Source organism: Oncorhynchus keta, unplaced genomic scaffold (genome assembly GCF_023373465.1).
Source record: "Oncorhynchus keta strain PuntledgeMale-10-30-2019 unplaced genomic scaffold, Oket_V2 Un_contig_4759_pilon_pilon, whole genome shotgun sequence".
NCBI classification, from domain to species: domain Eukaryota; kingdom Metazoa; phylum Chordata; class Actinopteri; order Salmoniformes; family Salmonidae; genus Oncorhynchus; species Oncorhynchus keta.
Window position 1 is genome coordinate 222,515 of NW_026287945.1, and position 24,950 is coordinate 247,464.

The 24,950-nt window shown below is 44.0% G+C and overlaps 1 protein-coding gene and 1 long non-coding RNA gene across 11 annotated transcripts; one reads left to right on the top strand and one right to left on the bottom strand.

The window, feature by feature from the left end:
• Positions 1–4,578: 4,578 nt before the first annotated feature.
• Positions 4,579–6,589, top strand: LOC127924924 (uncharacterized). Of its 7 annotated transcripts, none has more exons than XR_008119372.1 (5): positions 4,579–4,606; positions 4,674–4,727; positions 4,781–5,023; positions 5,182–5,289; positions 5,370–6,589. It is a non-coding gene; the product is annotated as an uncharacterized LOC127924924 (long non-coding RNA). The 7 variants fall into 7 exon arrangements; XR_008119371.1 differs by having other exon boundaries at positions 4,586–4,633; XR_008119377.1 differs by having other exon boundaries at positions 4,586–4,633; positions 5,182–5,262.
• Positions 6,590–7,169: 580 nt separating this feature from the next.
• LOC118375363 (ral guanine nucleotide dissociation stimulator-like 1) lies at positions 7,170–24,889 on the bottom strand. Of its 4 annotated transcripts, none has more exons than XM_052509593.1 (19): positions 24,718–24,889; positions 24,130–24,219; positions 22,270–22,486; positions 17,220–17,390; positions 16,890–17,038; positions 15,596–15,640; positions 15,338–15,507; positions 14,970–15,124; positions 14,589–14,876; positions 14,329–14,432; positions 14,045–14,129; positions 12,596–12,664; positions 11,559–11,645; positions 11,320–11,352; positions 10,997–11,214; positions 10,269–10,374; positions 9,728–10,000; positions 9,414–9,528; positions 7,170–9,183 (listed from the first exon to the last, which is right to left on the bottom strand). In XM_052509593.1, exons 3-19 carry the CDS (start codon positions 22,453–22,455, stop codon positions 9,029–9,031), a joined length of 2,409 nt encoding a protein of 802 aa, XP_052365553.1. In that variant the 5' UTR covers positions 22,456–22,486; positions 24,130–24,219; positions 24,718–24,889; the 3' UTR covers positions 7,170–9,028. The 4 variants fall into 4 exon arrangements, with proteins under 4 accessions (XP_052365553.1, XP_052365551.1, XP_052365552.1 ...); XM_052509591.1 differs by having other exon boundaries at positions 10,269–10,377; positions 24,718–24,888; XM_052509592.1 differs by having other exon boundaries at positions 10,269–10,377; positions 24,130–24,269; positions 24,718–24,888.
• Between the last annotated feature and the right edge of the window lie 61 nt (positions 24,890–24,950).

Here is a 24,950-nt window from a genome sequence, read left to right on the forward strand (position 1 = left end):
CCTGTTTGGTATACTTTTGACATTGGCCCTGGTAAAAAAAAAAGTAGTGCACTATTGGGAATAGGGTGCCATTTGGGACACAAGCCTGATCAGTGTGTTAGGGTCCAACTGGCTGGAATAGGTGACGCACGAGTCTGTCTCTATGGACGGAAATAGAGCACTGGGGCACAAAGGCAGGCGCGTGTGTGTGTGTGATGGACACACACACACACTCTCTCTCCCTGTAATGGAAGCAGCCTAACTGGGTTAGATCAGACATGTTCGCGTGGAACGAGGAGGAGGCCGGTCAGTCATTATGTCAGTGGGGCAGCCTGACACGGATCCACATACAGGTAATAAGGTAAAGTTACACAGTGGGAAGGATAACGGAGGTTACATACACAGATTACACACACCAGTGGTGAAGCGGAGGGTAAATGCACGTATATGCCTCTTACGCACCTTTTTGTATTGAGCATCAATGCTATGAAAACAGAAGGACGGTTACTTTATTCACCATGAAAACCGCAAAAGGCCATAAGCGTTTACCCACCTATTTTTTTTTTTTTACTGATATACACACACACACTCACACCACACACACACACACACACACACACACACACACACACACACACACACACACACACACACACACACACACACACACACACACACACACACACACACACACACACACACACACACACTAAAAGTCAGTCAGTGGGGCAGCCTGATACTGATCTGTAAAATGACACACTGGGAGCTCTAAAATAGGCTACATAAACACACACAGACTCCCACACAATCAGACGGAACAGAACTACTCCTTCAAAGACCCAGGTAGTCAGTCAGTCAGTGGCTCAGTAGGGCAGCTTCACACCGATCCACAGGTAGTCAGTCAGTCAGTGGCTCAGTGTCAGTAGGGCAGCTTCACACTGATCCACAGGTAGTCATATAAAGTTACACTCTCCATAGAGGCTACATATGACCCACAAACTCTCTCTAACACACTCGTTCAAACCTCACAGAAATACACAATACAAAAGCACAACACAAATACAAACCACATACAGAATATTATCCTATCAATTATCTTCCAGTGTCATTTTCCCTTTTTTCCTAATCTTACCCAAACAAGCTTGAACACCTGCCTACTACTCAGACTGTTCATAAGCCCACACACCTAGTTTAAATAGAAAGATGAAGGTAGAAGGGGAGTGGGGATAGGGGAAAGGTTAGAGGGAGACAGAGAGCGGGCTGGGTTAGAGGGGGGTAGAGAGAGGGATAGGGGAAAGGTTATAGAGGGTTAGAGAGAGGGAAAGGGGACAGGTTAGAGGGAGACAGAGAGCGGGCTGGGTTAGAGGGGGGTAGAGAGAGGTATAGGGGAAAGGTTAGAGGGAGACAGAGAGCGGGCTGGGTTAGAGGGGGGTAGAGAGAGGTATAGGGGAAAGGTTAGAGGGAGACAGAGAGCGGACTGGGTTAGAGGGGGATAGAGAGAGGGATAGGGGAAAGGTTAGAGGGAGACAGAGAGCGGGCTGGGTTAGAGGGGGATAGAGAGAGGGATAGGGGAAAGGTTAGAGGGAGACAGAGAGCGGGCTGGGTTAGAGGGGGGTAGAGAGAGGGATAGGGGAAAGGTTAGAGGGAGACAGAGAGCGGGCTGGGTTAGAGGGGGTAGAGAGAGGGATAGGGAAAGGTTAGAGGGGGAGACAGAGAGGGGGCTGGGTTAGAGGGGGTAGAGAGAGGGATAGGGGAAAGGTTAGAGGGAGACAGAGAGCGGGCTGGGTTAGAGGGGGTAGAGAGAGGGATAGGGGAAAGGTTAGAGGGAGACAGAGAGCGGGCTGGGTTAGAGGGGGTAGAGAGAGGGATAGGGGAAAGGTTAGAGGGAGACAGAGAGCGGGCTGGGTTAGAGGGGGTAGAGAGAGGGATAGGGGAAAGGTTAGAGGGAGACAGAGAGCGGGCTGGGTTAGAGGGGGTAGAGAGAGGGATAGGGGAAAGGTTAGAGGGAGACAGAGAGCGGGCTGGGTTAGAGGGGGTAGAGAGAGGGATAGGGGAAAGGTTAGAGGGAGACAGAGAGCGGGCTGGGTTAGAGGGGGATAGAGAGAGGGATAGGGGAAAGGTTAGAGGGAGACAGAGAGACGGGCTGGGTTAGAGGGGGTAGAGAGAGGGATAGGGGAAAGGTTAGAGGGAGACAGAGAGCGGGCTGGGTTAGAGGGGGTAGAGAGAGGGATAGGGGAAAGGTTAGAGGGAGACAGAGAGCGGGCTGGGTTAGAGGGGGTAGAGAGAGGGATAGGGGAAAGGTTAGAGGGAGACAGAGAGCGGGCTGGGTTAGAGGGGGTAGAGAGGAGGTTAGGGGAAAGGTTAGAGGGAGACAGAGAGGGGCTGGGTTAGGAGGGGGATAGAGAGAGGAATAGGGGAAAGGTTAGAGGGAGACAGAGAGCGGGCTGGGTTAGAGGGGGATAGAGAGAGGGATAGGGGAAAGGTTAGAGGGAGACAGAGAGCGGGCTGGGTTAGAGGGGGATAGAGAGGGATAGGGGAAAGGAGAGGGAAAGGTTTGAGGGGGATAGAGAGGGATAGGGAAAGGAGGGGGATAGAGAGAGGGATAGGGGAAAGGTTGGAGAGGAATAGAGAGAGGGAAAGGTTTGAGGGGGATAGAGAGAGGGATAGGGGAAAGGTTGGAGAGGAATAGAGAGAGGGAAAGGTTTGAGGGGGATAGAGAGAGGGATAGGGGAAAGGTTAAAGGGGGAGAAAACACGAGGTCAAAGTCTGTTTTAAGTGGGCGCCAATGTGCCGAGGGTGAGTGTGAGGCAAGTCTTTACAGTAAAGAGGGAAGTACTTTGCATCAGGGTTGCGTAAACCCTCACACTCACCCTCACAAACGGCAAACATACTGCCTCCCTCCATTCAACACTCCAAAAAGTGAATTCAATTCAATTTTTCTTTTTACAACTTCAAAACCAAACAGCATTCTTCACACTCATCTGCAACCCTAACCTGAAACCTGACCTAAACCCATGTTTTACATTCATACACAACCCAACCCTAACCCTGACCTAAACCCATGTTTACATCCATACACAACCCTAACCCTAAACCTGACCTAAACCCATGTTTTACATTCATACACAACCCAACCCTAACCCTGACCTAAACCCATGTTTACATCCATACACAACCCTAACCCTAAACCTGACCTAAACCCATGTTTACATTCATACACAACCCTAACCCTAAACCTGACCTAAACCCATGTTTTACATTCATACACAACCCTAACCCTAACCCTGACCTAAACCCATGTTTTACATCCACACACACACGATGAGCATTCAGAGGTTAAAATGGAGGCCTGGTTCATGGTAATGAGGACCTGTGAAGACCACAACATCGACCACCACCGAGAAGGACCACCACCCCCCTCCACAAAAGGAATGTGCTAGACAGGGTCATGACCTTTGGAATGCTGCGGTCACCAGACAGCAGTCACAGGGGGGAAGGGAGGCCCTTATTTCCTTATTTGGGGTGGATACTTAGAAGAGGCGTGTGATGTCTCGGCCCTGACGGACGGTCATTTGGTTTGTTTCTATCTATAAGGGGCTCACATGAGCATCTGTCACTTTGACCTCTGACCTCTGTTTGGTATCCATGATGAGAAGGTCAGAGTGGAGGAGGAGGAGGGAGAGTGGCTGAGACGGGTGTCGTTCTTTCTCCTTCCCCCATGGCCTTCAGCTTATCGTTGAGGATGTGTTATGATGTTATTTCAATTATGGAACATTGACGTCAACTGACTGACTAGGCTTTTGGCTTCTTTGTGAATATGGTATGAAAGAGACGTATTGTTTTTTTCAGAGTTAGTAGCCTTGTCGTTTTTGAACTTTTCTATGCTTTTTGAATTGTATTCAATGTGCAAAAATGTTGCGCAATAGACTTCGGTGGCAAAACTTCATAAAAGGCATCTGGCAGATGTAAATTCATCCAGACACAAATATGTTTTTGATTAAATTACAGATTTTTCCTGAATTTGATATAATCATCAAACCCATTCAAAAGATTAGGGGACAGCAACCGGAAGGATGATGTGGTAGGAAAATATCACTTTCACATTGTGTAATGGTCATTTTAATGCTAAGGCTGTGCTTGCCGTAGGCAATTTTAGAAAACATTAGTTAAATCCAGACTCGCCCTGTTTCAGTCTGTCCTCTGTCCTACAATTAAAAAGAACAGCCAGTGCTGAACAACGTGGTTAGATCACAGTGCACTTCACATTCCCTCATGGGGTTGTGGTGTGCCTGTCTGTTGATGTTTGTTTAGGCACCACAATAAGGCTGTGAATGGTGCACATTTCAAGATTTATAGTTTCATGTGTACAAAACATTAAAAACACCTGTTCTTTCCATGACAGACTGACCAGGTGAAAGCTAAGATCCCATATTGATGTCACTGGTTAGATCCACTTCAAATCAGTGTAGGTGAAGGGGAGGATACAGGTTAAAGAAGGATTTTTAAGCCTCGAGACAGTTGAGAAATTGATTGTGTGTGTGTGTGTGTGTGTATGGTGCCATTCAGAAAGAGAAAGAGCAAGACTTTGAACGGGGTAAAGGTGCCTTTGAACGGGGTATGGTAGCAGGTGCCTTTGAACGGGGTATGGTAGCAGGTGCCTTTGACGGGGTATGGTAGCAGGTGTGCCTTTGAAGGTGCCTTTGAACGGGGTATGGTAGCAGGTGCCTTTGAACGGGGTATGGTAGCAGGTGCCTTTGAACGGGGTATGGTAGCAGGTGCCTTTGAACGGGTATGGTAGCAGGTGCCTTTGAACGGGGTATGGTAGCAGGTGCCTTTGAACGGGGTATGGTAGCAGGTGCCTTTGAACGGGGTATGGTAGCAGGTGCCTTTGAACGGGGTATGGTAGCAGGTGCCTTTGAACGGGGTATGGTAGCAGGTGCCTTTGAACGGGGTATGGTAGCAGGTGCCTTTGAACGGGGTATGGTAGCAGGTGCCTTTGAACGGGGTATGGTAGCAGGTGCCTTTGAACGGGGTATGGTAGCAGGTGCCTTTGAACGGGTATGGTAGCAGGTGCCTTTGAACGGGGTATGAACGGGGTATGGTAGCAGGTGCCTTTGAACGGGTATGGTAGCAGGTGCCTTTGAACGGGGTATGGTAGCAGGTGCCTTTGAACGGGGTATGGTAGCAGGGGTATGGTAGCAGGTGCCTTTGAACGGGGTATGGTAGCAGGTGCCTTTGAACGGGGTATGGTAGCAGGTGCCTTTGAACGGGGTATGGTAGCAGGTGCCTTTGAACGGGGTATGGTAGCAGGTGCCTTTGAACAGGTGGGTATGGTAGCAGGTGCCTTTGAACGGGGTATGGTAGCAGGTGCCTTTGGGGTATGGTAGCAGGCGCACTGGTTTGTGTCAAGAACTGCAACGCTGATGGATTTCACACTCAACAGTTTCCCGTGTGTATTAAGAATGGTCCACCACACAAAGGACATCCAGCCAACTTGACAATGTGTTCAACACCTTGTAGAGTCCATGCCCCAATGAACTGCGGCTGTTCTAAGAGCAGGTTCTTCATGTTTTGTGAATTCAGTGTATGTACATTCCAGAGGTGTTGAAATGGATTTGGAACAGTCTTACATTCTCTTCATTGTTCTTTGTCTCCAATAGACTTTATAAAGCGCTTCTGCCCACTAGTGGTTGAAATACAGACTGGAGTCACAGATCGTCAGAACAGTCTCCCATCACCCCTCCCTACTCAACAACCGGACCAGGAACGGGGGAAATACTGGCCGCGATTCAAGACTAAAAATACAAAAAATGTGGGCGAACTCAGTCGGGCTTCGACCCCTAGTATCATATGAACATACATAAGACATGGACAACTGTGTGGAATTGCCAACAAAAGGTGTGTAAACATTTTTGGATAGCATGGTTTGCAAGGGGTGGGTGTTTTACTACACCGATACTTTTCTATATCCATTTGGATCTTTGTCAAATACTTCACCCCGGCCGGCTCTATCGGTTTCAGAGTTCCACTCAGACTGTAGTGCCACCATGTGGCGAGAAAGAGCATAGCCCATATTAAAATGTCATACATTATTTATTCAATGCTCAAAGTCAGCCACCACATTTCAATGGAGGACAGGTTCAAAATCACATCTCTATAAAACAGAATAAACTTCAAACAAAGATACTACTGCAGTGACAGTAAGGTATTTTCATTGATAAAGCAATAAATAATGCAATAGTCTGTCAAACTCAAAACAAAAACACTAACAATCAAAGTAAACAGTGGAATTACCTTTCCACACCCAAGACATTTCTTCAAACAGCATGGTTCTCCAAATGGTTCAGACACAGCATAGCAACGACACCACACAGTCTCTATAAACTTCAGGTACAAAAATGCTCACCTGCATAGGTCGAAGGGACGCTTTTGTTTACTTTTTAACCAGTCCCTCCCTATTTATAGTCCCAGAGCGGGGGCAATACGGACCTCGATCATGAAAAATAAAGCTATATTTTTTGCATGGACTAGGTGACTAGTGCGTAAGATATAATGCAAAGTCAACATGAGTTGAGTATATTAAATCTTTATTAATTAATATCCCATAGTTTAAAACAAAGTGACATTGAAAGAAAAGTGCTTGAATTAAAACACCCAACTATGTCTTACTAAACTCGTGAGGACGTTTTGCGGACCAACAATGATTCCCATTCAAAATCCCATTTTCCCTAACCCTATTTTCCCTAACTCTATTTACCCTAACCCCAACCACAACCCTAAAATAGCCTTTTTATAAGTGAGGACCGGCCAAACGTCCTCACTGCTCTGAAGTTGTTGGTTTACTATTCTAGTAAGGACTTCTGGTCCTCACAAGTTTAGTAAAATGTGCACAAACGACAAATGATTCTCCGAATAAAACACTGATAGGGGTTTCAGCTAAATCTTAAGCAGCACAAAAGGTCAATTCATGCTTGTTCTCTGCTGTCTCCCCATCTGACTTGTAAACAGTTCTACACCTCACAACACTATCAGCAATACCCACATTCACCAACCACCCACTGCCCTCACACCGGCTAATGAATTCACCATAAATAACACCATCACATTCTGTGTCTTTCAACATCCACATTCAATAGTCATTCTCATCCCCACTGAAATCAAATGGGCCTTTTTTTTTTAACCACGGGGGTGGGTGGGGGTTAGGGTGGGTTAGGGGTTTGTTATCAGACATTGTTTGGGGGAAACACTCTCCCTCCTCCGCTCTCTTTTTCTGCATTTCTTCAGATAGCCTGTAGTCACGTATAGAAAAACACAGTGTACAAAACAGTAAGAACACCCTCCTAATATTGAGTTGCACCACCTCCTTTCCCCTCAAAACAGCCTAAATTTATTGGGGCATGGACTCTACAAGGTGCCAATAGCGTTCCACAGGGATGCTGGCCCATGTTGACTCCAATGCTTCCCACAGTTATGTCAAGTTGGTTGGTGGACAATTCATGATACACACAAGAAACTGTTGAGCGTGAAAAACCCAGCAGTGTTGCAGTTCTTGACACACACAAACCGGTGTGCCTGCAATCTACTACCATATCCTGTTGAAAGGCATTTAAATCTTGTCTTGCCATTCACCCTGTGACACAGAAAATCCAAGGCTTAAAAATCCATGAACCTTCATCTACATTGATTGAAGTGGATTTAACAGGTGACATCAGGGATTATATCTTTCACCTGGTCAGTGTGAGTCATTAATGTTCTGTACACTGTTTATATCCTTCATTTGACATTCAAAACAAACTGTCTGATAAGAGACTTAAAGTGCCATCATCCCATTATAGTTAAGACATTAAACATACTGTACATTTACCAGGCACTGCCCCTCCCTCAATTGAACAATTCAAATTACAAACAAATATCACTTTATAATTTGTAAAAAAAAAAAAAAAAATCCCCTCGCTCAAAGCTGAAACACTGAAATGCAACATAGCATTGAGAATAATTTCTGAAACGATCTGGTCTATATTCATATTGCTAATAACACTATCATATCTACCGCTGTTAATTATTTCTGTCTTGGTCTGTGTGTGTGTGTATGTGTATGTTATATCTAAAGCCTATGGAACACATCCTGCTTCAACACTTAAATGTACCTTTCCTTCCTCACTTTCTGAAATGTTAGAACCGCGTACCCAGGTGTGTGGACCATGTGAATGGTCATCCCCTCAGCCCATAAGGACTGCATCATTATGTGAGACCTACACACCCCACTCAATCATGTTGGACACTTCCATCGACCCAGAGTCAATGACCTGCATGCCCTTTATGTTGGAAGATAACACCTATTTAGAGTAGAAAGGGAAATTTCCTGCCTCCAGGTTCCTTTTCTCCTCAAATAAGTAGATGCATAGTCACTTGTGTTGATAATAGTCTTTGCTGTTCGGAGCTAAATTAATGACATGCAGTGCTGGTTCAATACACTGGTCAACATTCTAAAAGTGCCATAGCATATTTGTTGACATTAGCTGGTGTTAGTCTTGTGTAGAAAATAAAAATGGTTGTGGTTGATTCCTCATTTCTTCCATTGACATCCAGATGGCTTCAACCCACCGAAGTGGATATGAGGCCACAAAATGTCTGCTTGCGTCACTTCAATTCACCTGTTCAGTTTCAATCTCTGAGTACTCCATCTTCCACATACCTATCCCCTCAAAACAGCACCTCTTGGCATATTTATCTCTTGGTTTTCCATCCTTCAATATGGAACCTCCTGGAATGCATCTATTCCCATCCTTGAATCCATGAGTATCAAAATAATCTCCTTTCCAATGATGAGTCAACCACGTCCTGGTGCAGAAACTTCATAATGGTGTTCACAATGCAAGTTCTCAGGCTGTGGCCAATGAAAGGCTTAAATGCGCATTTCTACCAAGCATCAGCAGCTAGCTCAGTTACAGTGACTACGCCATGGTTCCAGTGGGGCACAATTCCACTTCCACCCTTTTCTATTGCTGTAGTTCTCCCTCCAGACTAGGAGGTGGAGCTGTGGTGCCGTCTACTTGGCATGGCATCCCCTGGCCTGGGCCCCGGGGCTAGAAGAAGTGCCTAGGCGTCTGCTGTGGCTCCTCCAGCGCTGGCGGAGGACAAAGTCATAGTTGGCCGAGGTGGCCATGGCGTAGAACACGTTGGCCTTGTCAGGGATCTGGAGTTCTGGTGGGAGAGGAAGGGAATATATAGATCAGTATGGGGATTATATTGAGTGCCATACACATTTGGGGTGTATCTCCATTGTCTATGGTGGCTTCTTTTCCTTGTCTCCTCTCCTTTATCTGTACTGATCAACAACAGAGGTGAACACAATACAAAATGTAGTTTAAAAGTGCAGAGGAAGAAAGGAGACAAGGGAGAGTAAGCTTCTTTCCTACTCTGACTGCGCTCACCTTTGTCCTGGGACAGCAGCTGTGTGAGGCTGAAGTCTGTACAGCTCATGTTCTCCAGGTTGTGTTTGTCCAGGGCCCTCTGGATCACCTGAGGAGTGTGGTCCTGACTGGTCAGCTGGACAAGAGGAACAGAGAGACAAGGTTAGCAGAACACACTGGACATATAAGCTGCTTCAAGTGTACACTCTTATAGGAGGTGGAAATCCCAATTATTATTATTACTACAATCTAGAAAATCAACTACCATCCCTAACCAGTGAAGAGAGAGATCTACATTGGGGCACATTGGGGAATATTTGTTAGAGTTCACTCACCAGAATGCTCTTATAGACATTGCCGTTGTTGCCGCACTCCACGCTCACCCTCACGATGCAGGAGTCGGCTACCTGCTTGTTATAGACGGGCTTAGAGCACGGAGGAGAGGAGGAGGAGCAACAGGAGGAGGAGGAGGAGCAGTCAGGGCTCATGGCCATAGAGGAGTAGGAGAGGTCGGGCTGGGAGGAGCTGCAGGAGGCGTTGGAGGGAGTGGGGGAGGTGGTGTTGGAGGAGAGGCCTTCAGACACGTTGTGGAGGGAGCCTGACAGAGACTGGGAGAGAGGAGGCATAATAAATGCTCCATGCTAACTGGCTAATAGCTGTTATACATAAACAAGGTCAACATAGAACTTCAGACCTGGATTCAAAGAGTACTTTAGCTGTGCTTTATTGAACTTTCCTGGCACATTGGAACCACATTGGAATACTCCCCAAAGTGCAAACCCCACCCAAAAAGCTCAATCAAAACGCAAAAAAATATTTGAAAGAAATCAAATATTTGAACCCAGATCTGATTGAATCCTGGACATGGTTATCTACCTTGAGTTTGACTCTGAGGGGTGAGGGCTGTGGTGAGGACAGATCCTCCATCTCAGAACCACTGGAGCCTGATGACGACACACTGAGCTGGTCTGAATGGGTCTTTCTGCTGGAGACATCAGTGCCCGACAGCAACCGACACACACACAAAAAAGGAAAGGGTTAATTAAAGTGCTCTCAAAAACACTCACATGTTCAATAGAGTTGAGGTATAGACAGACACCCTGAAGGCATTAGCCAAGACACGCTGGTGTGTTTTAATAATGCTGTAGCCCACACAAATGCTTTTTAACTTTCAAACCCACACGAGTGCCTGGACTTTGATTTTTTTTACCAACACTTAACCATTTGTGGATATAATTTTTCCTTTAGCTTTTGAAATGACTATTCCCCTCCAAGAGCACCTGCTGTTGTTTGGGAATACCTGCAGGACTCTTGCTACTTCTTTTCCCTCAATAGATAAAGTATATTCCTAACATAGTCTTTGGCCAATGACAGGAGTGTATTCTGTATTTATTAGGATCCCCATTAAATCACTAAATATACTCCTGTCATTGGCTGAAGACAAAGAGATGACAGGAGTGGAATGTTAGCTAGAAAAAGACTGGTACCCAGCCTAGCTACAACACAGTAGAGTATTGTATTTGGGTAGAGAGTGGCACAGGGTAAATAATAAATTGTGTCAGAAAGGATTCTTGACATTTTGGGCATAGGAAGGCCAGACTTACGAGGGGAACTTCTTGTTGAGCAGGCGCTGGCTCCAGGAAGAGGGCGAGTTTGGACAAGGGTCGACCGGATGCTCCAGAGCACGGGACAGCTCATAACTCTCCTGGTCATTGAGCATGGTGTGGTTCTGCAGCCAGGCTGATATGGTCTGGTCTACCGGGAGGCTGTAGCAGGAGCAGAACGCCTGCAGCTGGCCAATCTGAGACAGGATCTCAAACTCCTGATAGAGGGAGAGAATGTCATGATACAGCCCACACACACAGTACTGTATGGTTACTGAGATTGGTTGCGTTTCTTTTAAAAACCACTAGGGGGTGACACTTACCCGTCTACGTTTCTCAAAGTTAATGAGGCTACCCTGTGAATTAAAATACAAATAGGATTGAAATGAGCTCACATACCAGACCATTGTAAATGCAGACAAATAATAGATAAGGAAAGTGGGTCATAAATAGGAGTGAGAAGTTAAGAATGTTCTGACCACCAAAAGGTCTAGGAAGGCCACATCACAAAGCCACACTCGTATTGAATACATTGGGTTAGATATTAGAATTGTGATTTCACCTCTACTGTGTCTGTGAGTGCAGTATCCAGCATGGTGAGGACTGTCAGGTAGGTGCCCAGGTAAGGGACTACACCACTGGTAGGGCTCTGTTTGAGGGACGATAAGACACTACGTCATACAGCAGCCTATCCTGTATTATACATTCGTCCCAAATGGCACCCTATTCCTGCCTAGTGCACTCATTTTTCACCAGAGCCTTGGTCAAAAGAAGTGCACTAAATAAGGAGCCATTGGGGCACGTTCTAAACAATGTCAACAGTTTATATTGTGTGAAGGACAATGGGATGGTACGTCATAAAACAGTTCACAGCGATTGTGTTTATACAGAAAGCATCACCTAACCTTTATATAACATTGACCTGATGATCCACAATGACTAAAAATGGTCTAAGTTAAGTTAACTTTGTACAACGTAAATTCAAGTGTCATTAAAGTGTGCAAAAGGCAAGTGTTGTGATTTGAGCTGACTAAGAGTTTCCACTGGACGAGAGGATGGAAATTAAAAGGAGGAAGGTTGGAACGGAGAGAGATCTATATTAGGGAATTACTGTGTAACCCAAATGGCACCCTATTCCTAAATAGTGCACTACTTTTGACCAGAAAGTATTGCACTATATAGAAAATAGGGTGCCATTCAGGAAGCATCCAGTATCACAGACAGAGGCTGCATGTAACTTGTTTCAGAGAAGTCGAAACTAGGACGGGTCAGGACCATTAAGGGGTATTCCTACCTCACTTCCTCTTTTCGCTCTAAAGCATTAGGAAGAGACTTGTTTGCTGAGCTAACAGTATTATTTTAGTCTTCTCCACGTATCTCGTGCTCTGTGGTCCAAAGTCAAAGAATAAGGAAGCTACATAATGTCGGCAGATTTGAATGGATTCACACGATTGTTGTGGACAGTAACTGAATATTATCAGCATGCTAGCTGTTCATACAATATACTGTAGGTGCTTTGTAGGTGCTCAGACAAAAGTTCTATCATTTTAGTACAAATCATGTTAGAACACCTAAAGCACGGGCAGGAAGTAGTCTTACCATCTGTTTAGACATGGGGCACAGCTGGGGTGACTTGGGGGTGGCGTTGTCATCCGGTTGGCTGCCATCCTAAAGAACAGCAAAAACAACAGTCACATTAGCCTTGGCATAAAATGGGCACGGAAAATCATTCATTCAATTGCCAACCATTAGCCAAGAATCAATAAAGTCCTCTAAAAGGTTCCTACACATGAGAGTGCTTGAAATAGTGTGCATTATTCACGGTCACACTACCTGCATCTACTTGTTTTGGGCTTAAACAAGTACATAGAGTTTGAGATGGGTGGGGAAATCATAGCAAGCCAAATAGCTGTTCTATCATACTTCCTTGTACAGTACATAGTTAAGTTAATTAATTAAATTAGAACTACTTAGTTCTTGTTATTATTGGGTGTGGTGTCTGATTGGTTGTCCCCCGTCATGATAAGGCTGAGATTGATTCTTTAGACAAGCAGCCAGTGGTGGCTGGTGGTACTTTAAATGAGAGGACGGGCTCATAGTAATGGCTCGAACAGAATTAATGGAATTGTATCAAACACCTGGTTTTCCATGTGTTAATACCATTCCATTAACTCCATTCCATCCATTATGAGCCATCCTCCCCTCACCAGCTTCCTCTGGAATCAACACATACCAAGTCACCTCCGCCTGGTAATAGGTGTTGCTAGCTTTACCCGGAGGCGTGTGTGGGTTCAGTCAAAGCAGTGTGACTCAATGTGCCCAGCCCGAAACTGGCAGTCATATTGAATATGCCACCTTAGATGTGGGCCATTTACAAAGCCAAGTAAAAGTGAATATAATATGATAGACAGTGCTATCGGATATGACGGACCCTATTTGATTGTGTGGCCAAAGTACAATGGCTCTTTTGTGCTGAAGTGTACACTTCCGATATGATAACAGCCCTATCATTATACTGTATTAACACCCATATCAGTCTTTCAGTTGGCGGCAGGTAGCCTAGAAGTTAAGAGGGTTGGGCCAATAACTGGAAGGTCGCTGGTTCGGATCCCTGAGCTGACTAGGTGAAAAATCTGTCAATATGCCCTTGAGGATGGCACTTAACCCTAATTGCTCCGGATAAGTGCATCTGCTAAATTACTAAAATGTAAATGAAAAAAAATGCTTATGGAACAGAACAGTAAATGTTGCTACTCAGGTGGAAAATGTATTTTTAAGTGGTGTTCTTACTGTTGAACTCTATGGTTGTGGTGCCATTCTGTGTTTTTTTTATTTTAAATTGAACCTTTATTTAACTAGGCAAGTCAGTTAACAACAAATTCTTATTTACAATGACGGCCTACCCGGGAACAGTGGATTAACTGCCATGTTCAGTACGATAGATTTTTTTTTACCTTGTCAGCTCGGGGATTCGATCCAGTGACCTTTCGGTAACTGGCTCAACGCTCTAACCACTACCATTCTTTGGTTCTATTCTGTGGTTCTTACCTCCACCAGGATCTCTCTGCTGGTCAGAAAACAGTTCTCATCTGGGAACGTCTCACACAGCTGGTCAAAACAGGCCATACAATCCCTAAAATAAAATGTATTGTCAGTTTTCAGAAATGTGCAGTATGCATCTCAGCCACCATATTCAGGGTTGCTTTCCGCTCAAAGAAGAATATTCAAGTGGTTTCAGTTCAGAAGTAGAGTAAATCTGGGTCTGAGAACTTACCCTCAGAATCACTGGCTGACAAAATGTAAACCTGCTACCGTGCCTCTGCATATCTTACCTGTTGACGGCAGCCCAGGTCTTCTTGAGGCGGTACACAGCGTTGGACTGCAGGGCTGACAGGATGGCTCTCAGAGAGGAGAAGTTCTTCAGCGTTCTGCACTCCTACAGAGGACAGGAACGAACACAATGCCTACATTTAGCCACTTAAGAAACAGTTTTCCTGTTGCTTTCCTAAATATCTAAAAAAAAAATTAAAGCTAAACATGTCTCTAAAGATCTTAAAAATATGTTCTATGTATACCATCTGGGCTTGCTGACCTGTGCTATGGCGATCCACCGCTCTAGCACCCTGGCCCTGAGGGTGGGGCTGGTGTCGGGGAGGAGAGGGGAGCTAGGGGCCGTAGATGGACTCAGGGTTGAGGAGGAGACAGAGATCGGAGACGTTGACGAGGAGCACAGCAGGGAGGTGATGACCCGGTTGGTGACAGCGTTGAACTGGGCGATGGTGGCACGGACGGTGGGCACCACGTTGCGGCTCTCCTTCTTGTCCCGCTGAGACCAGACACAGCCCAGGCACTGGAACGGGACCACCTTGATGAAGAGGTCCTATAGAAAGGAGGGAAATACACTTTAAGATTTGTCATTCATGCAGAGTGATTGAACAGAAAGGGTTGGGTGATAAAGATGATTAACACTTACAGCGTCCAATCGTGTTAGCTGCTCTGCCACTTCTATGACAGGGAAGTCCATAAAGTCTCCAGTCGCCTCCTTCGGTAGTTCCTCTCCTGACCCCTCCTCTTTCTGCTGACAATCACTATTATCTATTGGTGCAGACTGATGCAGACTAATGCAATCTAGGAAGAAAATAAGCAAAAAAATAAGCATAATCACAACTTGTAAGACTTCTGCTGGTGAGGTAGGATGCAGTTTTTTTCTTGTGAGAGAAAGGGGCAAGGATAAAAACTTGAAACAGCGAGGTACTACCTACATTTGTCCAATAAAAACCAAGAATTTGATTTCTGTTGAAAAACATTTTTCTACGGTTTGCCTTACTGAATGCTACCAACCTTCTTCCTGGAGCTTCTTGAGCAGCGTCTCAGCTGCTTGTGCGAGGCGACGGAAGGCGAGGCGGTGGCGGAGGTGGAAACAGAGCAGCCTCAGGGAGGGGTGCCGAGGGGGTTCCCTAAAGTCCTCCCTGTGTTCCTCTAGCCAGGTTCTGATCAGGGGCACCAGGGTGCTGGAGGAGGAGGGGGTGATTAATATCAAGGGTGTTTTATGGTAAAAAGACATTGTAGAAGTAGTTGAGAGAGTGAAGTTCCTCATACCTCCTTGGGCAGACTGTGTTGTCCAGGTTGGCAATCATATCATCCCTATGGAAAGAGAGACATGCAGTACTTAGAAAAAAACTGAATGTTTGCTCAATGGTTACTGCTCCTACAAGGGATTTAGGGGTACAAAGCAATGTTTTGACCAACATGGTCTTTGTCAAAGAAATAGTTGGCCCTCTGCTACTCTCCTGCCACACCATGAATCTGACAAGCAAGAGTAGCCCTTTACTAACATATAAACTACAGAGACCTGACCTTCGGCGGAAAGCCCATTATTGTCGATTACAATCCATGTGCCCTGGGGATAGCATATGGTGACATCAGTTTCATAAGGTAGCCTGTTGCTACCAGCGCTGCAGAAATTATGATGACAGCTTAACAACCAATTAATCATTATTTCTAGGGTTCTAAATGTCAAAGCAGATAGCTTTTTACTGGAGTTTAATGCTAACTACTGTACTGGTAAAGGGTCTTACTAGTGGATAGCTCAGAAAAGTTAAATACAATGTTATCACAGAATAAGGTTCCCAGATTTTCCAGAAATTCCAGTTAGAGAATTACTGGATATTGCGAGGGAATAAGCAGGAGATCCAGGAATCCTCAAACTATGATATCTGGAAAACCTCAGTTTTATTTTATTTTTATTTTGCATAAAATATTATTAATAACCTATGAGGCAGCATTTTTAAAAGGAGTCTTTAGACATTCTTGTTGGACCTGTCATGTGGTAGGTAATTAGGAACCGGTTAGGCAAACTCATAACTGAGTGACTGTCGCCTCCCCACGACGTCACACAAATATGTATGGGGTGAAACTGAATTATTCAAACTAGGAAAGACTTACAACATTTGACTGGTAGTCCTACATCATGCCAGATGCCTTCCAAATATTGTTGAAAGAGGTGCAACCAAAGTGCAGCCTCAGAGATTAGTCAAAGGTTATTAGTCTGATAAGAATTCAGGTCATTTTGTATGGGTCCTATCTAGGCCAAGGACTCCAGGCAAGACTCAAGGGTTTACTTCACAAGATGTCTTTAGTCAACTGTTTTCAATTACTTTTCCCATTTACAAAAAACACATGCATTTAAAAGTTAACAATAAGTGTCTGCTAAATACATTATCATATCACAAAACATTCAGAAGTAACATAGCATCATATAATCTCTGTAACCATCTCACCTCTGGAAGAGCAACAGCACAGTGCCACATACATTTAACACAAATGTAATTCAGTATGTTGCTCTGAATAACAAAAAACAACAACCACCATGAAATCCTATTCTGTGTCTCACCTTTGGAAGAGCAGTTCTATGAGTGTGTTGGAGGTGGTGAAGGTTCTGTAGGTAGACAGAAACACTCTGACATAGTCAGATTCCTGGTGTTCTGAGTCCAGCAGGTGGGTTACCAGGCGCTCCAGGGTCCCCGCTTTCAACCGACGCACCTTCAATCAAATACAAATCCACTTTATTCATAGTGAACTTTTTACATTAGCAGTTGTCACAAAGTGCCCGTCTCCCTCTCCCTACATCTTTCCCTTTCTCCACCTCTTGTCCTTTGTCTATCCCCAGTCTTTCCTTCTCCACATCTCTCTCTGATCATTCATTCTCTCAAAGTGCTTTTACCTTCACTGTGTGGTACTGGATGAAGTTGAAAGCCGATGGAGTCGACAGGGACATAGTGAGAGGCTCTGAGGGGACCTGGGTGGAGGGGCTGGGGAGCACAGGCTCCCTACATAGGGTTATGCCGAACACGGCCCCCTCTTCCACCTCCTCCCCCCACTCCTGCACTGGGTCCTGGTGGGAGACAAAGGAAGTGGAGGTGAGACTTCAATAGACTAGAATAGTAATTGCACATTAAGGGTTGTTGGCATTAGCCAAAAGTGCCATAACACACAGAATTAATCAAAATGGTTTTGCCGGTTCTACTAAATTCACATAGACGTTCAACTTCAACTGCAGTGAAGCGGCCTACATTTTCCTCATGCTTTGTGACACAAACACCACTAGCCACATTCAAAGCATTCAGGAAATGAGCAGTTTAAGTGAGAAGGTTAAGTACAGCTACGTCAATAGCAACGTTCCACAGACGCTGCTTTCAAACAACATAGAATTCTCAGTTCAATCTACGCAGGCACTGCAGAGGCATCAATTAGTCTGTCTAGCAGCTGGTATGAGAGCTTTTTAAACATTGATTGCACATCTCACAATGTTAAGGGACCAAATGTAAAACGTGTGGCACATTTGTAGCTAGACATCCATCTATGCAAATGTAAATGCTGCAGAGGTACCTGCTTTTAGACTGAATGCCTGTACAGCAACAGGTATGTGACATCATTAAATAGATATTATACATTCACAATGTATAGGGACCTAAATGTCAACGTGTGGCATGTTTTCAGCTAGAAATGTTTTTACTATACTGTATGATTATATCCCATCTGACTGGTATGAGAGCACATTATACATTTTGAAATGTATAATTGCTAGTTATAGACCTGCATGTCTAAAATGTGGAACGTTTTAAGCAAGACATATGCAACATCGTTGCTCCCTCCACTCAAGCTATACTACATCAACTCCCATTCCATCACCCAGAGCAAAGTAAAGATAATATTCAATCTCCATCAAAGAGAACCACAATGGAAATACGTTTAAGTTCTCAACGTTTTTTAAATGCATTGCATCCATGTGTTGTTCAATTGTGCTATTAAAATTGTTTAAAAAAAATACAATTGCAAAAAAAACACTATGGCATTTCCATCTCTTTTGAAGAAGCCGCCAACGTATGGTGTTAAAACCAACCAAACACCATTTCACACAGAGGGTACATCCCAAATGGCAGCCTATTCCCCATGGGCCTTGGTCAAAAGTAGTGTACTACATAGTGAACAGGGTGCCATTTGACACACAGCCAGACACTTCCTGACATACAGAAGGAGACCCACATAGCCCATATTAGCCCAACATCCCATAGACTTGACAGAGGTTATACCTCACAATGTAACCAGAGGATGAAGTTTCAGTTTCACTGATAGGGCAGAGTGTAGAGCGGGTAGGGTGTGGCGCTACCAGCTCTGTAGCCCCTAGACTTTGACCCGACTGGGTGGGTAGACAGAAGACCCTACCTAGACCTGTAGCTTTTAGGCAAAGCAGAACTCACTGTATCCATGGGGCCTGCCTACCCATGCACTGGAGAGCACTACAGTACCTCTCAGTATCGCTGTGTTCTGTTCACGTCGGTAACCAAATCGGAGTAACACATTTCAGTAACATCTAGCAGTTCTCAGTCCCTGGAGATCCCATTAATTCCATATAATATCTTCCAGGGTGAAGATTCTAGCTAGTAGCCCACTGGCACACAATGGAGAATCAAGCCATAAATAGAGGATGAGGAAACATGGAACTTTCCACACGGTCAGACATATTGGATCCGAGTCATATAGACGGCAACGTCCAAACTCTCCCTATATCGGTCTCTGGTTGATGCTTTTCACAGCCACTAAAAGCCTGTCGATATCCATAGTCTGTCGTAAAGAACATTGACAGGTTCCAAATGACTGTTTGTTGTCATTATACAACACCTAATGGAGTCTGGCTGGCTGCAGAGGGAATGAGAACAAGAGCCACTATTTACTGTGCCCTCCAGATCTGTGTCCTCCATATGCCAGACATGCAAGTTTTGTTGATAACTCTCCATGGTACACTGGTCTGGACCAATAGGCACCCTCAATGTTCTGTCCCTGTCTGGTGTGTGAACAAATACACACAAATTCACCTTCAAAAGAATCAAAAAATGACATAACCAAAATCTTAAATCATGAAGACAATATTGAGTTAAAGTTGTGATTACACTATATGGAAAACAAAATAATATTAGCAGGAAAAATCACAATCTGGTCCTATAATAATACTTTTTACTCTCTGCTTTGTCAGTAAATGTATTCATTATTTGAAATATTATGATTTAATTATTTTAGGCTATTGTTTTTTTTAAATATTAAAATCTCACAGGATAAAAAGCTGTGTAATTAATTGATTGCATGTGACAAAAGTAGACCAACTAGTAGACCAACTAGTAGACCAAAAGAACAGAGACATATCAAAAGTACAGTAAGCAATGAATAAAGGTAAAACTAATACCATTGACAAACGCCATTTCCCCATATTCCCAGTCGTTTTAGTTGATGAAAGAAGTTAAAGTTTCCAGTAGTTTAGGGAGCCATTTCTTCTGTTTTGCTGCTGGTATTTACTGATATTCCAATGAAGTAATCCGTGAGTAACCGAAATAAGTATTGGATGGCCAGTAGCCCAGTTCCGCAAATTACCTGGGATGTCGCTGATCCGACCAAAAGAACAATTCTGAATTTCGTATAATAATAGAGTATATTTTATATACTGTATCAACTCAAACGACATTAATAGATGAATATACTTCTAAGCAAGCTTCAAACTCGATAGCCTAATCGCTACACAGCCTGTCTGTGTGAGCTTCGCTGTGAGCTGTGCGGACAGCCGGTTTCTGTTCAAAGTCGCAGTGACTAACTGCACCTGAGCGCGTGAGCAGAGGCTGTACTAGCAGGTGAGGGCAGGGCGGGAATCTCGATACCACGCGCTTTTACGTGAACATATTTGGTGATAGCAGTGTCACAAACTGACGGTAACAGGCAACTTTCACACTTGTAATGTTTTTTTCTGATTATTTAGGTCAATAAAAATAATTGAAAACAATGTAGTAAACAAACATTTGCACCATCTTAGTAGGTATAGATGATGTCTGATTACTGTAGGCCTACTATCGCGATAAAGGGAACATTTGCATTTTTTCCTTAAAAGCATTAATCCACTTTCTATTCTCTAGGTACAGTATGAGCTTTTTGCTATTAGTGTTTTGGGAATTCTTAAACCATCACAAGTCTGACAAAATTATTCAGGCAAGAACCATGGGCCTGTAATGTGCTTCTCAGGTGACTGCTCCTGGTATCTCCTTCCTACCTTACTGCCACTATTCTAAAATCCAGTCGGGACAGTTAGACAGGACTGCTCTCAACCCATGGTGTCTGTAAGAGGTTGGAATGGTTGGAAATTCCACAGGAAAACGAGTCTGTTTTGTTCCTATTGAGTGTTCCAAGCCAGTGTCACCTGTTGCTGTCCTTTTCTACTGGCTGGCTGAAAGTTCCAAAATGACTTACAAGCAGACCATATTTATCACTTGAAGAGTGAAGAGAAACATGTAGGACAGGACACTAGTCTATTGCAGGGCCTTACCCTCAACATAACTCCTTAATTCTGAGTACCACTCGAGACGCATCGGGTCCCGTTTTTACAGTCTTTGGTATGACTCGGCCAGGGATCGACTTCCCAACCTTTCACTACTCACATTTGATTATAAAATTGTAGTCTAATCTACTTTTATCCCTAAATTGTCCCAATGAGAAAGCACCTTGACCTCCCAATGATAAAGTGTCTATCTCAGCAGATGGCGTTTGATCAATGGCTGTTTCTATTATAAACCCCCCTCATTAGCAAACATTGGGTTTCAAAAGGGGAGAATGGGTAACTGTTGCTTAATGAGTTTCCCCCCCTCCTCTGAATATCTGAACCATGGCCACCCAATGCCACACTCTGCCAGTCCAGAGGCACAAAGAGAATGAGAGGGGGTAGCAGAGGGGGCAGGGTGAATAATTAACGTTAATGAGACACAGTGAATTCACAACAACGCACAACAATTGTCCGATTAGATGACTTCAAAACAAATTCATCTCGATTTTGTATAATCGACGACATGAGTAAAGTGTCTTTTTGGAACAATATTTTTGTTGGTATGAAATACGGTTTACAAATGTGGGACATGTCCAAATGATAGCCCTTATCAGAAGAAGCGTGTTAAAACCAACACGCTTCAGAAGTGACAGACACACTTCCTGGTGTACTTCCTTCCTCCTCAGTGTCAAAATAGCTACTGTGTTCAACAACACAAACTACTGAAGAAAAAGGAAACTGAAGCAGCAGCCTACATGAAAACCACATCTGCTCTGACGTAAAACCAACTCACACCGAGGTACAACATGACAGCTGTTATACAGCACAGTGATGACCCCTCCCTCATACCATTTAGGCAGTACCCGAACCTAGACAGTAAAGCTGGCACCTATAAATCTCAACCCTAGCTCTGCAACTGACGTCACTGGAGATGTCAGGCTCTTATAAATCAATCCTAGTAAGCGGAAGCTTCCAAAAGTAAGGCAACTGGATATTCTGACACAAGAAAAGTGTTTTCATGTCATATTCAGGAGGCTCCCACTCACTGGTTTCACTTGCCAATTCCCTGTAGGTCTAATACCTGACATTGATATGGTTTTAATGGAGCTACCAAGCTAACTGACTGCTCAAATGTGTACGCACAATAACTATATAGGGTATCAGTCAGACAAAACCCTTCAGCCTCTACACATTCAGACTCAAGCAACTCTTTACCTAACTGGAAAGGGGAAAACACCATGCCACCAAATCTAACCTCCTAAATTAATACATTACCATTTGATAGGTACTTTACACAATACTGAGTCAGACAGACCTTTAATCCTCTACGCATTGACACGCAATGCAACCCACTCCACTCTCTTTGGCCCTTAGCTATAACAAAAGGGCAAACATCGCCTTTCCACCAACTCACCTCAGTGACGTCTGTGTCCAGCAGCTGGAAGCGCCTCAGCCAGAGCCCTGGCTCCATGTCCGACAGGACATCCACACGGTGGGTGTGTCGAAGGCACAGCAGTCTCTTCATCCTGCCTACCCGGGCTCTCAGGCCCCTGCCCTCCCCTTCTCCTCCACAGAGAGATAGTGTAGACCGCATCCTCATCCACAGGTAGTAGAGTCATCAAGGTTCTCACCTGACAAGGGGAGAGTAGAGAGAGCCCTTAGCCACCACACTATAGTACAACTATGTAGGACAAGTGACAACGAATGAATGATAGGTCTACAGGACAGAATGAAAGTCCTCCTTTGTTATATGTTACATGCCGATACTTTATTGCCAATTGTCTAGGAAATTCAGTAATATTATGTTGCAAGGAAGAGGTTCAATAAAGAAGACAAAAGAGTCATTCAACATGGGAATTTCTTAGTGGTATTTAGAGGGCTGGATAGCAATTCCTGTACATTACCCTAACATATTCATTGGTTCATAGAAGCACAATGACATCCAGGGAATGTTGTCTACTTTTAAGCACAGGAAAAATACCCAAAATAAATTTGAGAAAACTCCTCCAGTCAATCTATGAAACCATGACCAAGTCAGTCAAGAAGTCGCCGTCTGTCTACGTAATCGCTGCTCTTTCCAGGACCGACAGGCTTTGTTCATTCTAAACCCATATAATCCTTTGTTGACTCCACACCTTTGAGGCATTAACATAAGTGACAAAATATTATGGTTACAGTTTTGTCGTCACTTAAGTTGATCTAAATAACGGTCTACAATAGTGTACTGTGTGAACATGAGTGAGGCTGGTCATACATACCAATCTGATTCACTATAGTCTTTCACATGCATCTCAACCCGTCCCTTCACCCAAACGTGTAGACAACACATAGCCTGGTGCTAGACTATGTTCTGTAGCCAACAACATGGCAATGAACACACAGAGGAGTTGACTGAAGAACAAACAGACTATATTACCAGGCTAGGAAAGACAAATAGAAAGTACAGTAACTTAATGCATTTGACTGGTAGAGCTTTTCCTTAACCCCAGTTTAACATATCAGCCCAGATTCATCTTTGGAGCCATAATGGCTGTACAGTTTCTCTCTGAGTCATGAACATAACATTCCATACAGGGAAACTGTGTTGAGATGCCATATGACTTGGCAAGACTACAAACAGATCTGAGAACCACCCAACCTTTTCTTGCTAAGACAGATGAAGTAAATACAAACAGTACAGAAGATATATGTTGTGCCAACAAGAAGATGCCAGACAACGTGTTGTCACAACATGCCCTTTTATAAATGGGGCTTCTTTTACCAGCTTTACGGAGAAATAGGGACAGGAGGCATAGCATGACTTAGGCTACCTATAACAATAATAATAATAATATCACAGCCATTTTTACCCACATAATCCTTTGACGCCTCCATCTTTGAGTCATTAACATAAGTGGTGCCAAAAATAAACACAATCAAATATTTAGAAGACAAAATGGAATGGTCACTCAGTGATTGTACTGATTGGTGCTTGAAAAACTTATGGTTACATTTTGGTTGCCACTTGGGTTGAATTAAATAATGCTTCACAATAATGTATGAACATGAATGACACTATTGGTCATACCAATCTGATTGTCTATAATATTTCACATGCATCTCAACCTGTCCCTTCCCCAAAAGGTCTAGAGAACACATCGCCTGGACCTAGGACTTTAAGAGTTCCTTAGCCAACTCTTCATGGCAATGAATGAACACAGAGAAGAGTTGGCTAAAGCAAAAACAGACTAGCTTCCCAGGCTAGGAAACACAAATAGAAAGTACAGTAACTTACTGCGTTCGATTGGCGAGTGTCTCCTAAACCGCAGTTTGACAGATCAGCCCAGATTCATCTCTGGAGCCATGATGGTTGTACAGTTTCTCTCTGAGTGATGACAAGAGCATTCCATACAGGGAAACTGTGTTGATGGGAAGCTTGGAGCAGGAGAGAGTGGCATTGAATGGTCACTCTGTGATTGTTGCTTGTACTGGTTGGCGCTTTAACAGCTGAACTATGGAGAGAGAGAGAGGGAAAGAAGGGCGGGTGGTCCCCTTTTTTCCTCTTTCCCTGCTCCCCTCTTCTCCGTTGTGTAATTACGGTCCTGTATAAGTAATCTGTTGATTACAGATCTGTCAGGTCCAATATCTTTCCGCTTAACAGATCTCTTCATTAAAAGTGAGCGAGCCCCCAACTCCCTTTTGTTTTCTTGTTGGCAAACCATCAACACTGGAGAGATGAGCCATGCTACTGGCTCTCTGTGTGCATCGTGCCTGTATTGCTTGACAATTAATATATAAGGAAATACTAGGCCTAAGGCCTACAACTATTAAGATTAAACCGTTTTTTGACCATCAACTATATAGACAATAGTTTGTTTCTTACCTGAGAATTCCCCCACATTACACATTTGCATTGATTTCTAACCAGGGCTGATAGCATGTTTCATTATCATTTCACATGATGGTCATTTCATAAACATTGTTTTGATTAGAAGTCCATCCATACACACTGGCCTAATTGACAGAGTGTGTGGAGTGGAAGGGTAGTTCAATTTAGGAAAACACAGGTGTACAATGACTAATTGATTGCATAGCTAATTATCTTAAAGAGGGAGG